General features: G+C 45.1%; 2 protein-coding genes and 8 non-coding genes across 10 annotated transcripts in view; 6 read left to right on the top strand and 4 right to left on the bottom strand.

Annotated features, from left to right (window-relative positions):
* Positions 1-1302: 1302 nt before the first annotated feature.
* trnak-uuu (transfer RNA lysine (anticodon UUU)) lies at positions 1303-1375 on the bottom strand. The gene has a single exon. It is a non-coding gene; the product is annotated as a tRNA-Lys (tRNA).
* Positions 1376-2910: 1535 nt separating this feature from the next.
* Positions 2911-2984, top strand: trnai-aau (transfer RNA isoleucine (anticodon AAU)). The gene has a single exon. It is a non-coding gene; the product is annotated as a tRNA-Ile (tRNA).
* A 1344-nt stretch (positions 2985-4328) lies between these two features.
* trnag-ccc (transfer RNA glycine (anticodon CCC)) lies at positions 4329-4399 on the top strand. Its single transcript has one exon. It is a non-coding gene; the product is annotated as a tRNA-Gly (tRNA).
* Positions 4400-4902: 503 nt separating this feature from the next.
* LOC117410000 (uncharacterized) lies at positions 4903-6521 on the bottom strand. The gene is made up of 2 exons (XM_059018633.1): positions 6363-6521; positions 4903-5431 (listed from the first exon to the last, which is right to left on the bottom strand). Exons 1-2 carry the CDS (start codon positions 6473-6475, stop codon positions 4903-4905), a joined length of 642 nt encoding a protein of 213 aa, XP_058874616.1. The 5' UTR covers positions 6476-6521.
* A 189-nt stretch (positions 6522-6710) lies between these two features.
* trnai-aau (transfer RNA isoleucine (anticodon AAU)) lies at positions 6711-6784 on the top strand. The gene has a single exon. It is a non-coding gene; the product is annotated as a tRNA-Ile (tRNA).
* A 469-nt stretch (positions 6785-7253) lies between these two features.
* On the bottom strand, positions 7254-7327 carry trnai-aau (transfer RNA isoleucine (anticodon AAU)). The gene has a single exon. It is a non-coding gene; the product is annotated as a tRNA-Ile (tRNA).
* A 533-nt stretch (positions 7328-7860) lies between these two features.
* Positions 7861-7933, top strand: trnak-uuu (transfer RNA lysine (anticodon UUU)). The gene has a single exon. It is a non-coding gene; the product is annotated as a tRNA-Lys (tRNA).
* Positions 7934-8140: 207 nt separating this feature from the next.
* trnak-uuu (transfer RNA lysine (anticodon UUU)) lies at positions 8141-8213 on the bottom strand. Its single transcript has one exon. It is a non-coding gene; the product is annotated as a tRNA-Lys (tRNA).
* A 124-nt stretch (positions 8214-8337) lies between these two features.
* Positions 8338-8409, top strand: trnaa-ugc (transfer RNA alanine (anticodon UGC)). Its single transcript has one exon. It is a non-coding gene; the product is annotated as a tRNA-Ala (tRNA).
* A 371-nt stretch (positions 8410-8780) lies between these two features.
* LOC117970725 (ribosomal protein S6 kinase beta-2-like) overlaps positions 8781-16470 on the top strand; it is a 17604-nt gene continuing 9914 nt past the window's right edge. The window contains exons 1-8 of the mRNA XM_059018634.1: positions 8781-9014; positions 10511-10548; positions 11487-11604; positions 11743-11811; positions 12800-12947; positions 13364-13421; positions 14015-14115; positions 15082-15172. Of these exons, the coding sequence (XP_058874617.1) occupies positions 8943-9014; positions 10511-10548; positions 11487-11604; positions 11743-11811; positions 12800-12947; positions 13364-13421; positions 14015-14115; positions 15082-15172 (695 nt within the window). The 5' untranslated portion in view covers positions 8781-8942. The remainder of the gene's footprint in view (positions 9015-10510; positions 10549-11486; positions 11605-11742; positions 11812-12799; positions 12948-13363; positions 13422-14014; positions 14116-15081; positions 15173-16470) is intronic.

Here is a 16470-nt window from a genome sequence, read left to right as displayed (position 1 = left end):
GGAGAGGGAGAGGAGGGAGAGAGGAGGAGAGAGGAGAGAGGAGAGAGGGAGAGGGAGAGAGGAGAGAGAGGAGCCGGGAGAGAGGAGAGAGGAGAGAGGGCAGAGGGAGAGAGGAGAGAGGAGAGAGGGAGAGGCTTTAGTTTGACGTAAACAAACACGTACTAACAAAATACTAAAACTTTCTAACTCTAATATCAAATCTCAAAGCGTGCACGTTTTATATCGAGAGCGTGGTTAATCTGGTTTAGACGTAAAAAACAAAACTGCAAAACAAAACACGAGAACTGCCGTCAATATTCATCTTAATAATATTATACCAATAACCGCGTTACACCACAGAGTCCACACTGTATTATTATTATATTATAAAACTCAAGCGACAGGCACATTAACCTGAATTAGAAACAGTCAAGCGCTGATATACATTCACAAGAAACATCCCGAATTTCATTTGCAACTTTAAAAACATCGTGAATTATTTTGTTTTTAAGACAACCTTGACTCGACTCACCGCTCAATCCTGCAAACAGCAGAGCCCGCAGGAAAACGACCTTCTCTCGGCACCGGAAACACCATAGAGACTCTCTCTCTCCGCGTTCTAGAGCGGCTGCGCGTTTCACGGTCCTCCAGGATTTAGATGCGAGGTGATCTCTTTATGAAGAGTTTGTATATAGAGGGGGGGAAGGGGGTACTGTTTGATATAGAAAGAGGGAGGGAGGGAGGGAGGGGGTATTGTATAATTGAGGGAGGGGGGATTCTGTTTAATAGAGGGAGGGAGGGGGAATCTGTTTAATAGAGGGAGGGAGGGGGATTCTGTTTAATATAGAGGGGGGAAGGGGGTACTGTTTGATATAGAGGGGAAGGGAGGGATTCTGTTTACTGTATTAATATAGAGGGAGGAGGGATACTGTTAGTATTAAGAAAAATTATTTGTCTGTATATTTGAGTTGGTTATGCCATGTATGTGCTTTGGCAACACAATTATTTTTATTGTCATGCCAATAAAGCCAATTTGAATTGAGAGAGAGAGAGAGAGAGAGAGAGAGAGAGAGAGAGAGAGAGGAGGAGAGGAGAGAGGACGAGAGAGAGAGAGAGAGAGAGAGAGAGAGAGAGAGAGAGAGATAGATATTGAACAATATTCGGTACGGTAGCTAATTCTGTCAGACAGACAGGACCTATGATAACGAGCTACCCTCTGCTTTAAAAGTCAATGTTTTAGTTTCATTCGGACCAGAGAAACTGTGTATTTTGGTCTTTTTTTATCGCATTAATTTAAAAAAAAAAAAAAAAAAAAAAAGTATCCGCCCGAACAGGGACTTGAACCCTGGACCCTCAGATTAAAAGTCTGATGCTCTACCGACTGAGCTATCCGGGCTCTGTGAGACTCGCTATCCGGGCTCTGTGAGACTCGCTATCCGTGCTCTGAGAGACTCGCTATCCGGGCTCTGTGAGACTCGCTATCCGTGCTCTGAGAGACTCGCTATCCGGGCTCTGCGAGACTCGTTATCCGGGCTCTGTGAGACTCGCTATCCGTGCTCTGAGAGACTCGCTATCCGGGCTCTGTGAGACTCGCTATCCGTGCTCTGAGAGACTCGCTATCCGGGCTCTGCGAGACTCGCTATCCGGGCTCTGAGACTCGCTATCCGGGCTCTGTGAGACTCGCTATCCGGGCTCTGTGAGACTCGCTATCCGTGCTCTGAGAGACTCGCTATCCGGGCTCTGTGAGACTCGCTATCCGTGCTCTGAGAGACTCGCTATCCGGGCTCTGCGAGACTCGCTATCCGGGCTCTGAGACTCGCTATCCGGGCTCTGTGAGACTCGCTATCCGGGCTCTGAGAGACTCGCTATCCGGGCTCTGTGAGACTCGCTATCCGGGCTCTGAGAGACTCCCTATCCAGGCTCTGAGAGACTCGCTATCCGGGCTCTGTGAGACTCGCTATCCGGGCTCTGAGAGACTCCCTATCCGGGCTCTGTGAGACTCGCTATCCGGGCTCTGAGAGACTCGCTATCCGGGCTCTGTGAGACTCGCTATCCGTGCTCTGAGAGACTCGCTATCCGGGCTCTGCGAGACTCGCTATCCGGGCTCTGAGACTCGCTATCCGGGCTCTGTGAGACTCGCTATCCGGGCTCTGAGAGACTCGCTATCCGGGCTCTGTGAGACTCGCTATCCGGGCTCTGAGAGACTCCCTATCCAGGCTCTGAGAGACTCGCTATCCGGGCTCTGTGAGACTCGCTATCCGGGCTCTGAGAGACTCCCTATCCAGGCTCTGTGAGACTCGCTATCCGGGCTCTGAGAGACTCGCTATCCGGCCTCTGTGAGACTCGCTATCCGGGCTCTGTGAGACTCGCTATCCGGGCTCTGAGAGGCTCGATATCCGGGCTCTGAGAGACTCGCTATCCGGGCTCTGAGAGACTCGCTATCCGGGCTCTGAGAGGCTCGATATCCGGGCTCTGAGAGACTCGCTATCCGGGCTCTGTGAGACTCGCTATCCGGGCTCTGTGAGACTCGCTATCCGGGCTCTGTGAGACTCGCTATCCGGGATCTGTGAGACTCGCTATCCGGGCTCTGAGAGACTCGCTATCCGGGCTCTGAGAGACTCGCTATCCGGGCTCTGAGAGACTCGCTATCCGGGCTCTGTAAGACTCGCTATCCGGGCTCTGAGAGACTCGCTATCCGGGCTCTGAGAGACTCGCTATCCGGGCTCTGTAAGACTCACTATCCGGGCTCCAAGAGGTTTAAGTAAAACTGGACAGACGAATCAGTGACATTAAGGGTTTCGTTTCTTTACACGTGTGTCTCGACCGGCTATTCCTGAGGGCGCAGCGCCATCTGGTGGAAGGATGCGGAACTGCAGGCTGCTTTGTAAAAACTCGTTGATGAGGTCATACGCGCTGCCTTTCTCTCACGGTGGCCGGTTAGCTCAGTTGGTTAGAGCGTGGTGCTAATAACGCCAAGGTCGCGGGTTCGATCCCCGTACGGGCCAGGTGGGATATTTTTACGTCTATATATATATTTTTTCTTCAAATAAAAACTAATCATTGAAACAAAAAAAATATTCCATACAATTATTTATTTATTATCATTATTATTAGTTTATTTAGCAGACGCCTTTATCCAAGGCGACTTACAGAGACTCGGGTGTGTGAACTATGCATCAGCTGCAGAGTCATTTACAACTACGTCTCACCCGAAAGACGGAGCACAAGGAGGTGAAGTGACTTGCTCAGGGTCACACAATGAGTCAGTGGGATTTTATTACCCAGCATTTCAAAACTAGTTTGGAAGCATTTACACCTATACTTCATAATCAGAAAAAACATGACAAAAATACTTTTCTGAGAGCACCGATCGTAGCTTTTAGGAGGGACGCAGATAGAGCTGATATTTCAGTCCGCAGTAAACACGAAGGGATCACAGACACATCAAGGGGCATCGAGACCCGGAAAAGCGCATGTAAAGCGTGAAGGAATAATTCTATTAAGTTGTAAGCGAACTCATGCACTTGGCTAAGTTTTGAGCGCCTCATATAGATAATAGTTGGGGTGAGGTGGTGTAAGGATGGGTGGGGAATGGATTGTAGGACAGCGGGACCAGTTTTAACTGCTTCACCATTTGGTGGTATGACCACATGTGGTTGTTTTTCTCGATAGGGTTGAAAAGAGAAGCTAAGAGTTACAGACGTGGGCTGCAAGGTGATTGGTACAAGACTGAATTAACTGCTGTGTGTTAGAATATTATTGATGCAATGTTTCGAATAGAGAATGCTGTAGAGTGATGTAAAAGGGAATTCAGGTAGATCGCATTCTTCCTTGTACTGATAAAGTGCCGGTTGAGTGGGTCTCCGGAGCGCTCTGTAACATCTGTGTGTGAACCTTCAAATAAATAGACTTGATCTAACTCAACGCGCCTCGGATTGAATTGTTTGGGGTTAGGTGAACCTCCAGAATTGGTCCCTACAAGCGTGCAGATTCAGCGGTAAGGATACATATCAGATCAGTATAAGATAACCAACCATCCAGTCTTAACTAACCCGTCCTGTGTGAGGATAGCAGCTTTGCCTACGGTAGATTTTGCATACAATGTCATTTTAAAACAAAAAAATAATTAAAAACGGTAATACAAATAAACCGTGAGTAATTGATTTTTATAAAATCTGTAATAACAGGACACTTCGGGCCGGGGATTCCTTCAGCTGGACGTGACGCGGTGGTAAATGACGTCACAGCAAGCGCGTGGATAGATTTCGGTGGCTCTCAGCGTTCTATTCCAGCGTTCCAGGAGCAGCCCGTGACGTGTCGATGCCCCCGCAGTGACTCCTCCATCACCTGCGCCAGTGGTGTAGGGGTATCATGCAAGATTCCCATTCTTGCGACCCGGGTTCGAGTCCCGGTTGGCGCATGTCTCCTTTTTTTTTAAGAAGTTTATTTTATTATTTTTTTTTACACATTTGACGAAAAAATAAATAAATTGAAAAAAATTCCATATATATACATATATATATATATATATATATATATATATATATATATATATATATGACAATGTCGACCCAGAGGACTTTTTCGACCTGAAAAAAGAAACAAGGACCAGGGGTCACAAATGGAGATTAGATAAAGGGGCATTCAGAACAGAAAATAGGAGGCACTTTTTTTACACAGAGAATTGTGAGGGTCTGGAACCAACTCCCCAGTAATGTTGTTGAAGCTGACACCCTGGGATCCTTCAAGAAGCTGCTTGATGAGATTCTGGGATCAATAAGCTACTAACAACCAAACGAGCAAGATGGGCTGAAAACTGGAGGTGATTTATGATGATAATAATAATAATAATAATAATAATAATAATAATAATAATAATAATAATAATAATCCAAAAGACAGAATTCAGAAACAGATACTTTATTACGAGCCCCCCCTCATCTCTCCGCCCTGCCCCCTCATCTCCCCCCCGGCCCCCTCATCACCGCACCCCGCCCCCCTCATCTCCCCCCCTCGTAACCCCAGCGAATCTTCAGATTGGGGGGCAGCAGGTCTCTCGCGTCGCTCAGGTCCTCGAACCTGGAGCCCTCTCTCTTGTAAGGGGCGCTGTAGAACTCCACCACATCCTGGACCTTTCTCATGCGGTACAGCTGCGAGTTCGGCACGGCCCGGCCCAGCTGCTCCGACGCGGCCTTGAGGAGGCGGGTACCGCTCCTGGCCCCGCCCCAGCGGGAGCTCCGCCCACTCCCCGGACCCCGCCCCGCTGTAGGTTTGAAGGACCAGCCCCTGGATGCGCTGGATCAGGTCCTGGGGAGGGCAGTACTGCCTGGCTTTGCCTGGAGGTTTCAGTAGGGGGCGCTGTGGCTGTGTTGCAGGGGGCTGGCTCCCAGGGAGGGCGCTGGGCTCCTCCTGCAGGGTGCTGTCGGGGGTCTTTGTCGCTTCTTTCTGGGGTCTGTTGTAAAATAATGTTATTGATGTTACATATCTACATCTATCTATCTATCTATCTATCTATCTATCTATCTATAGATTATATCTATATATATATATAGATTATATCATTCTATCTATCTATATATCTATATATACAGTACTGTGCAAAAGTTTTAGGCAGGTGTGAAAAAATGCTGTAAAGTAAGAATGCTTTCAAAAATAGACATGTTAATAGTTTATATTTATCAATTAACAAAATGCAAAGTGAGTGAACAGAAGAAAAATCTAAATCAAATCCATATTTGGTGTGACCACCCTTTGCCTTCAAAACAGCATCAATTCTTCTAGGTACACTTGCACAAAGTCAGGGATTTTGTAGGCATATAGTCAGTCTATCTATCTATCTATCTATATAGATTATCTCTATCTACACACACACACACACACACACACACACACACACACACACACACACACACACACACACACACACACACACACACACACACACACACACACACGTACACACGTATGGGGTGAAATAACTATCAAACATCCGTGAGCGCAGAAACACAGCTTGTAATTGTAAAACTAAGTTTGTAACTGCGTTTTACAATTACAAACCGCGTCCATACACACGCACTGACAGACAGACACAAACACACAGTTAATTATAGTAAATAATTCTGACAAGTCGGAGAGAGACATTTTGTGTCAATCCCTGTAGAAATTAGATCAATGCATTACCTACCATTATATGTGTTGCTGTAAGTTCAGCATACAAATACAATGTGAATTCTTATAATAATAATAATAATAATAATAATAATAATAATAATTGTTTAAGAAAATCTCTATTTTTAGTGGCGCTCGGGTACCTTCACAGTTAGGATTACACATCAGGACACCCCGCTCCCCTCAAAATAAAAACCCTGCAGCCTCGTTCTCACCTGAGCCCCTTAAAAAATCCGGGCACCCCTCCGCTGTTCGCCCTGAACCCCGATATTTGAAGCTGAACCGAGCGCGACCTCCCCAAACACGTCCGAATCACGGGAGCGGCCATGCTGACTTCACTCACATGGGCTTTGGGGGGGGGGGAAGGAAAAAGCGGAAGTTCGCTGAGAATTCTGGGAACTGTAGTTTCTTTGCTCGATACCGCCACGTTGAAAAACACGTACGTTTTGTATTACATATAAATTCATATAAATGTGGGCGTTGTTAATGTGTAAACTAGCAGCGTAAAGGCTGTTTAAATCTATGAAAATGACAGATCTGTGGTGCCTGTCCGATCTACGGGTGGCCGGTTAGCTCAGTTGGTTAGAGCGTGGTGCTAATAACGCCAAGGTCGCGGGTTCGATCCCCGTACGGGCCAGGTGGGATATTTTTATGTCTAAACATATCATTTTTTTCTTCCTCCAAATAAAAACTAGCCATTGAAACAAAAAAAATATATAATTATTTTTTACCCAACATTTCAAAACTAGTTTGGAAGCATTTACACCTATCCTTCATAATTCAGAACAACATGACAACAATACATTTCTGAGAGCACCGATCGTAGCTTTTAGGAGGGACGCAGATAAGGCTGATATTTCAGTCCGCAATAAACATGAAGGGATCACAGACACATCAAGGAGCATCGAGACCCGGAAAAAGATACGATCGGTGCTTTCAGAATTATTTTACTGCATTTAATCCTGTACTTTAGAGTACTGTAAGCTGTCACAAGTGTTATTTAATCTGTAGTATTTTGTATTTAATCATATCACTGACACTGTTATCTGCTGTATTATTGAATGATATGTTTAGACATAAAAATATAGACCTAAAGATATCCCACCTGGCCCGTACGGGGATCGAACCCGCGACCTTGGCGTTATTAGCACCACGCTCTAACCAACTGAGCTAACCGGCCACCGTGATAGAACGGGAGCGCGTATGACCTCATCAACGAGTTTTTACAAAGCAGCCTGCAGTTCTGCATCCTTCCACCAGATGGCGCTGCGCCCTCAGGAATAGCCGGTCGAGACACACGTGTAAAGAAACGCAGCCCTTTCTTTTCAGTCCTGAATTATTTTTGGTCGAGCAGAGGAACGCTAATTCAAGTGAAATAATTTTAAAACATGGAATTCCTTTATCTCGTATACAGGACAACAACATTTTTGTGTTGTTTTTTACAAATAATTTGTTAAATGGAGCTTTTAAAATCTATTATTTCCTTGCCGACAAAAATATCAGAATCAACACTGCGTAAAAGGGATCTAGTAAATTAAAGGGATGTGGGAAAATAAAAGTCGGCTCAAGTTCTAAAGTGGTTCTGTGATTTTAAAAGGTTAATGTCACTGATTCGTCTGTCCAGTTTTAGTTAAACCTCTTGCAGTCCGGATAGCGAGTCTCTCAGAGCCCGGATAACGAGTCTCTCAGAGCCCGGATAGCAAGTCTCACAGAGCCCGGATAGCTCAGTCGGTAGAGCATCAGACTTTTAATCTGAGGGTCCAGGGTTCAAGTCCCTGTTCGGGCGTGAGTATTTTTTTTCTTTAAATAGACACATAGTTTGCACATACTTCAGATACAATATTATTAATTATTATGATGGGTTTGTGATATTTTATCTAAACTTAAAAAAAAAACGCCGTTAAACAGTAGATATGGCTATAGATATAGATATTTATTTATTTATTTATTTATTTATTTAATTAAAAATAAATAACAATAATAATAATATTTCCGCCCGAACAGGGACTTGAACCCTGGACCCTCAGATTAAAAGTCTGATGCTCTACCGACTGAGCTATCCGGGCTCGTGGAATTCGACGTTCTGTTTGATGACCTAATGGTTAGCGTGACTTCGGGAATGATGGGAGGAGGAGAAGGAGACGGCGGAGAGAGTCGCGTTGCGATAACCGGGAATGAGCGAACAGGAGCGGGGATGTAGCTCAGTGGTAGAGCGCATGCTTTGCATGTATGAGGCCCCGGGTTCAATCCCCGGCATCTCCAGCTATAACTTTTTTCTTTTTTTTGTGGAAATATTATTTATTGATTTATTGTACAACGGTAACCCATATTAAATTAAATTAAATTAAATTAAATTAAATTAAATTATAATTATAATTATAATTATAATTATAATTATAATTATAATTATAATTATAATAATAATAATATTTAAGACACAAAACATTTATCGTAAGTCTTACAAAGCACTTGCAAAACGCAAAACGCGTGTCAGTCTGATTTAATTTCTTATATAAAACTTTCGATTCTACATTCAGCGATATTTTTTTTTTCATTCGATAAAATTTTTTTTTTTTTAAAAACTGCGACCCCGCCCCCCTTGCGTATACGTCATCGTTCCCTGCGCTTCCCCGGAGGGAGGCCTCGTCATCCGCGCTGGTGGATGACGTCAGCGCAGTTTAAACCCCTCAGGAAAGCCGGATCCGAAGAAGCGTGCGGTTATTGTTTGTTATGATCGGATACAGGAGGTCGTATCGGCGTGTCGGATAAAAGGAGGGCTTTTAGTGACCGAAGCGATGGCCGGCGTGTTTGACTTTGATTTGGAAAGTGAAGACCTAAGCGACCTGGAAGAAGTGGCCGGTGACGAGGTGAGCGCACGATTCGCTTTGAGAACCCAAAACGCATTTTAAAAAACTCGTGGATGTTTTTAGACGCTCGCAGTAAACTAACTTTCTTTTTAAAATGTCATTAATGCATTTTGTATAATGTTAAATCTTGCTAGGACTCCTTTCCAAGCGAGTTCTACCGCGGTGTGCAAATTTCTATCATAACGTGCCCCCATATGAGGTCTCCGGGCATGAAATTGTTAATATTGACAGACGACACACCTCTACGAAAGACTACGGTCCACGCCCGGGCTTAAAATATATATATACACCGCAACGACACACTGGAAAAACCGGATTCGCACGCAGTTTACTTATAGTGATATTAAACAGCATTGTAACTGCAGTTTAATATCACTAGACTGGACTGGAATTACATTGTAACTGCAGTTTAATATCACTAGACTGGACTGGAATTACATTGTAACTGCAGTTTAATATCACTAGACTGGACTGGAATTACATTGTAACTGCAGTTTAATATCACTAGACTGGACTGGACTGGAATTACATTGTAACTGCAGTTTAATATCACTAGACTGGACTGGAATTACATTGTAACTGCAGTTTAATATCACTAGACTGGACTGGAATTACATTGTAACTGCAGTTTAATATCACTAGACTGGACTGGAATTACATTGTAACTGCAGTTTAATATCACTAGACTGGACTGGACTGGAATTACATTGTAACTGCAGTTTAATATCACTAGACTGGACTGGAATTACATTGTAACTGCAGTTTAATATCACTAGACTGGACTGGAATTACATTGTAACTGCAGTTTAATATCACTAGACTGGACTGGAATTACATTGTAACTGCAGTTTAATATCACTAGACTGGACTGGAATTACATTGTAACTGCAGTTTAATATCACTAGACTGGACTGGACTGGAATTACATTGTAACTGCAGTTTAATATCACTAGACTGGACTGGAATTACATTGTAACTGCAGTTTAATATCACTAGACTGGACTGGAATTACATTGTAACTGCAGTTTAATATCACTAGACTGGACTGGAATTACATTGTAACTGCAGTTTAATATCACTAGACTGGACTGGACTGGAATTACATTGTAACTGCAGTTTAATATCACTAGACTGGACTGGAATTACATTGTAACTGCAGTTTAATATCACTAGACTGGAGTGGACTGGAATTACATTGCAGGGCTGGTAATCAGACTCCTATTGCACAGCAGTGTCACCCAGTCCAGGTTTTACTACCAGCTGGATCAGCCCCCAGTGTGACTAGCTAACAAGCTCAGGTGTGTCTTATTATTAAACTCCTAGTGAAACCAGGACCGGATCACACTGCTGTGCAGCGGGAGTCTGATTCCTGTCCCAGATTGGAACGCACTGTGTAATTATCCAGATTGGACCTGTTTCAGTGCGCTCTGCGGTCTCTTGTAATCTCTGGATTTGTTTATGTATTTATTGATATTGTTTTATTTATTTTTTCTCAGGATGAAGAGTTTGAATTCACCGGGATTGAACCAGACCTGTAAGTGTTGGAAACGAATCTGATTAAATAAAATAATAATAAAACTAAACAGATTTATCTGGAGAAGTGATCGAGCGATTGTGAGGAAACTCGCTCAGGAGCTTCGGGGGCTCGCAAGTTATTGAGAGGAGCGGAATCTGGGGGGGGGGGGTGTGTGTGTCTGTGTGTGTGTCTGTCTGTCTGTCTGTGTGTGTGTGTCTGTCTGTGTGTCTGTCTGTCTGTCTGTGTGTGTGTGTCTGTCTGTGTGTCTGTCTGTCTGTCTGTGTGTGTCAGTATGTCTGTCTGTCTGTCTCTGTGTGTGTCTGTCTGTGTGTGTCTGTCTGTGTGTGTGTCTGTCTGTGGAGGCTGTCTGTGTGGGGGCTATCTGTCTGTCTGTCTGCAGGTTTAATGAAACTAAACTCTTTTCAGAATGTAGTAAACTAACACAGACCCCAAGAAGAAGGGATTATATTGTAGCGTCAAACTGAACAGGATTGTGGGGCTCTGTCTGTCTGTCTGTCTGTCTGTCTGTCTGTCTGTCTGTCTGTCTGTCTGTCTGTCTGCAGCTTTAATGAAACTAAACTCTCTTCAGAATGTAGTAAACTAACACAGACACCAAGAAGAAGGGATTATATTGTAGCGTCAAACTGAACAGGATTGTGAGGCTCTGTCTGTCTGTCTGTCTGTCTGTCTGTCTGTCTGTCTGTCTGTCTGTCTGCAGCTTTAATGAAACTAAACTCTTTTCAGAATGGGTGATGTCACTGTGTGTGTGTCTCTCTCGTGTTTGGGGGGGGGGTGATGTCACTGTGTGTGTGTCTCTCTCTCGTGTTTCGGGGGGGGTGATGTCACTGTGTGTGTGTCTCTCTCGTGTTTCGGGGGGGGGGGTGATGTCACTGTGTGTGTGTCTCTCTCGTGTTTGGGGGGGTGATGTCTCTGACTGGCTCTCTGTCTGGTTTCAGGTCTGGAGACTGTAAGGAGATCGAGATCTCCTCTGACATTGTGAACAGAGGCACCGAGAGGATCGGACCCGAGTGCTTTGAGCTGCTGAGGGTCCTGGGGAAAGGGGGGTACGGCAAGGTGAGGGGGGGGTACGGGAGGGTGAGGGAGAGGGGGGGGGGCTTCCTGATGTCTTTTGGCCATCGCTGTAATAATACTACTACTAATAATAATGATAGTAGTAATAATAATAATAACGCACTATCTTGTCTTTCTCAGGTTTTCCAAGTGAGAAAAGTTCAGGGTGCAAATACTGGCAAAATCTTTGCAATGAAAGTTCTGCGAAAGGTAATTCATGCCGTTCATGTAAACAAACCCAGCACAGCACAGCACAGCACAGCACAGCACAGCACAGCACAGGGAAGCATTGTAAAGCACAGAGAGGTGTGGTAAAGCATAGGGAAGCATTGTAAAGCACAGAGAGGTCTGGTAAAGCATAGGGAAGCATTGTAAAGCACAGAGAGGTGTGGTAAAGCATAGGGAAGCATTGTAAAGCACAGAGAGGTGTGGTAAAGCATAGGGAAGCATTGTAAAGCACAGAGAGGTCTGGTAAAGCATAGGGAAGCATTGTAAAGCACAGAGAGGTGTGGTAAAGCATAGGGAAGCATTGTAAAGCACAGAGAGGTCTGGTAAAGCATAGGGAAGCATTGTAAAGCACAGAGAGGTCTGGTAAAGCATAGGGAAGCATTGTAAAGCACAGAGAGGTCTGGTAAAGCACAGGGAAGCATTGTAAAGCACAGAGAGGTCTGGTAAAGCACAGGGAAGCATTGTAAAGCACAGAGAGGTGTGGTAAAGCATAGGGAAGCATTGTAAAGCACAGAGAGGTGTGGTAAAGCATAGGGAAGCATTGTAAAGCACAGAGAGGTCTGGTAAAGCATAGGGAAGCGTTGTAAAGCACAGAGAGGTCTGGTAAAGCATAGGGAAGCATTGTAAAGCACAGAGAGGTCTGGTAAAGCATAGGGAAGCATTGTAAAGCACAGAGAGGTCTGGTAAAGCATAGGGAAGCATTGTAAAACACAGAGAGGTCTGGTAAAGCATAGGGAAGCATTGTAAAGCACTGAGAGGTGTGGTAAAGCACAGGGAGTCAGTATTTCATTACCTTAAATAATGATAAGCGCTCTGAATTATTGGAGACAACATCACAAAGATGTAGAAAATGAAATTTGAAAGTGATGATGACGATGGTGATGATGACGATGATGATGATGAGGATGATGATGATGATGATGATGAGGATGATGATTATTATTATTGTTGTTCGTTCATTTTCTCGCAGGCGAAGATCGTGTGCAACGCCAAGGACACGGCGCACACGAAAGCAGAGCGGAACATTCTGGAGGCGGTGAAGCACCCCTTCATCGTGGACCTGAAGTACGCCTTTCAGACGGGAGGGAAGCTCTACCTGATCCTGGAGTGCCTGATCGGTGAGCAGGGAGCGACGCGGGGCTGCTGGACTCGCGTTCACCTCAATAATAATGATCATGAAGGCGCTGGAGCCCCAAACTAGAGCTGGTCTGCTGGACTCAGTTTAGTTTCAATCACGCTGATGAAGGCACTAGAGCCCCGAACTAGAGCTGGTCTGCTGGACTCAGTTTAGTTTCAATCACGCTGATGAAGGCACTAGAGCCCCAAACTAGAGCTGGTCTGCTTGACTCAGTTTAGTTTCAATCACGCTGATGAAGGCACTAGAGCCCCAAACTAGAGCTGGTCTGCTTGACTCAGTTTAGTTTCAATCACGCTGATGAAGGCACTAGAGCCCCGAACTAGAGCTGGTCTGCTTGACTCGGTCTCTTTCAGTTTCAGTAGCGCTGATGTTGCAATACCTCCGCTCCTCCTCTAGGTGGCGAGCTGTTCATGCAGCTGGAACGAGAAGGAATCTTCATGGAAGACACGGCCAGGTGAGACGAGAAAATAGGAACGTGTGTGTGTGTGTGTCTGTGTGTGTGTGTGTGTCTCTGTGTGTGTGTGTGTTTGTGTCTGTGTGTGTTTCTCTGTGTGTTTGTGTGTCTGTGTGTGTCTGTGTGTGTGTGTGTTTCTGTGTGTGTGTGTTTCTCTGTCAGTGTGTGTGTCTGTGTGTGTGTGTCTGTGTGTGTTTCTCTGTCAGTGTGTGTGTCTGTGTGTCTGTGTGTGTGTCTCTGTCAGTGTGTGTGTCTGTCTGTGTGTGTGTGTCTGTGTGTGTCTCTGTCAGTGTGTGTCTGTGTGTGTGTGTCTGTGTGTGTGTGTGTGTGTCTGTCTCTGTGTGTGTGTTTCTGTGTGTGTGTTTCTCTGTCAGTGTGTCTGTGTGTGTGTGTGTGTGTCTGTCTGTGTGTGTGTGTCTGTGTCTGTGTGTGTGTCTGTCTGTCTGTGTGTCTGTCTGTGTGTCTGTGTATGTGTCTGTGTGTGTGTGTATGTCTATGTGATGGTTTGTGTGTGTGTGTTTTTTTTAAGCAGATGGTTGGTTCATATATATATATAAATATTTTTTTTATTTATTTTTTTCCTTTGCTTGTAGTTTTTACCTGGCTGAGATCACACTGGCTCTGGGCCACCTGCATTCGAATGGGATCCTCTACAGAGACCTGAAACCAGAAAACATCATGCTGGACCAGCAAGGTAACCCCAGAGCACGCGGGGCGCCGCGCTTCTCCCATTGAACAGTAGGGGGCGGCCTTTCACCTGGTAGGAAACTGCGTCCCCTTCCGGCGGCCATCTTGGCTCTGCTCCCCATAGGTTTGCATGAGATGCTCGGCTCTGCTTGGAGCCAACATGGCGCCAGTTTCCACAGAGTATATTTTACACGTCTTCTCTTTATACGGAGAACCGCTGAGCCCGTTGTCATGAAACTTATTATTAACTTTATTGAGCCGAAGTTACGGAGAAATTTCGGATTCCATGACTATAAGGGGGCGTCTGTCTGGATAGAGAGCTCTGGGCTGTGGTTCAGTTTGCAATACTATACAGGGCTGGGAATCAGACTCCCGCTGCACAGCAGTGTGATCCGGTCCTGGTTTCACTAGGAGTTTAATAATAAGACACACCTGAGCTTGTTAGCTAGACATACTGGGGGCTGATCAAGCTGGTAGTAAAACCTGGACTGGGTGACACTGCTGTGCGATAGGAGTCTGATTCCCAGCCCTGATCTCTCTGTCTAAATATCCCACAGTCCCCACCAATATCCTGTAGCTCTCTTCACTATAAAATCAGCTACAAACCTCCATCAACCAATGTCTATCGACAGGGCTGGGAATCAGACTCCCGCTGCACAGCAGTGTGATCCAGTCCTGGTTTCACTAGGAGTTTAATAATAAGACACACCTGAGCTTGTTAGCTAGACACACTGGGGCTGATCAAGCTGGTAGCAGTAAAACCTGGACTGGGTGACACTGCTGTGGAAGTCTGATTCCCATCTCAGAGAGAGAGATGGAGAGAGATGGAGAGAGAGAGAGAGATGGAGAGAGAGGGAGAGGGAGAGGGAGAGAGATGGAGAGAGATGGAGGGAGATGGAGAGATAGATGGAGAGAGAGATGGAGAGAGATGGAGAGAGATGGAGGGGTGTGTGAATCTTGTTCTGTTTTTCAGGACATATCAAGCTGACGGATTTCGGGCTGTGCAAAGAGTCTATTCACGACGGCACAGTCACACACACCTTCTGTGGGACCATCGAATACATGTGAGGAGGGGAGGGGACTGACTCTGTGTGCATTTGATGACTGTGTGTGTTTGAACACTCCTGAGATCCAGTACAATGACTCTGTGTGCGTTTGATGACTCTGTGTGCGTTTGATGACTCTGTGTGTGTTTGATGACTCTGTGTGCGTTTGACTGTGAGTGTTTGAACCCTCCTGAGATCCAGTACAATGCCTCTGTGTGTGTTTGATGACTCTGTGTGTGTTTGACTCTGCGTGCGTTTGACTCTGTGCGTTTGATGACTCTGTGTGTGTTTGACTCTGTGTTTGACTCTGTGTGCGTTTGATGACTCTGTGTGTGTTTGATGACTCTGTGTGTGTTTGATGACTCTGTGTGTGTTTGACTCTGTGTGCGTTTGATGACTCTGTGTGTGTTTGATGACTCTGTGTGTTTGATGACTCTGTGTGTGTTTGATGACTCTGCGTGCGTTTGACTCTGTGTGTTTGATGACTCTGTGTGTGTTTGACTCTGTGTTTGACTCTGTGTGCGTTTGATGACTCTGTGTGTGTTTGATGACTCTGTGTGTGTTTGATGACTCTGTGTGCGTTTGACTCTGTGTGCGTTTGATGACTCTGTGTGTGTTTGATGACTCTGTGTGTGTTTGATGACTCTGTGTGTGTTTGACTCTGTGTTTGACTCTGTGTGCGTTTGATGACTCTGTGTGTGTTTGATGACTCTGTGTGTGTTTGATGACTCTGTGTGTGTTTGATGACTCTGTGTGTGTTTGACTCTGTGTGTGTTTGATGACTCTGTGTGTGTTTGACTCTGTGTGTGTTTGATGACTCTGTGTGTGTTTGATGACTCTGTGTGTGTTTGATGACTCTGTGTGTGTTTGACTCTGTGTGTGTTTGATGACTCTGTGTGTGTTTGACTCTGTGTGTGTTTGATGACTCTGTGTGTGTTTGATGACTCTGTGTGTGTTTGATGACTCTGTGTGTGTTTGACTCTGTGTGTTTGATGACTCTGTGTGTGTTTGATGACTCTGTGTGTGTTTGACTCTGTGTGCGTTTGATGACTCTGTGTGTTTGACTCTGTGTTTGACTCTGTGTGTGTTTGATGACTCTGTGTGCGTTTGATGACTCTGTGTGTGTTTGATGACTCTGTGTGTGTTTGATGACTCTGTGTGTGTTTGATGACTCTGTGTGTGTTTGACTCTGTGTGTGTTTGATGACTCTGTGTGTGTTTGATGACTCTGTGTGTGTTTGATGACTCTGTGTGCGTTTGATGACTCTGTGTGTGTTTGATGACTCTGTGTGTGTTTGACTCTGTGTGTGTTTGATG

This window comes from Acipenser ruthenus, unplaced genomic scaffold (assembly GCF_902713425.1).
Source record: "Acipenser ruthenus unplaced genomic scaffold, fAciRut3.2 maternal haplotype, whole genome shotgun sequence".
NCBI lineage: Eukaryota > Metazoa > Chordata > Actinopteri > Acipenseriformes > Acipenseridae > Acipenser > Acipenser ruthenus.
Note: the sequence above shows the minus strand (reverse complement) of the source record. Positions and strands in the feature narration are given on the sequence as shown.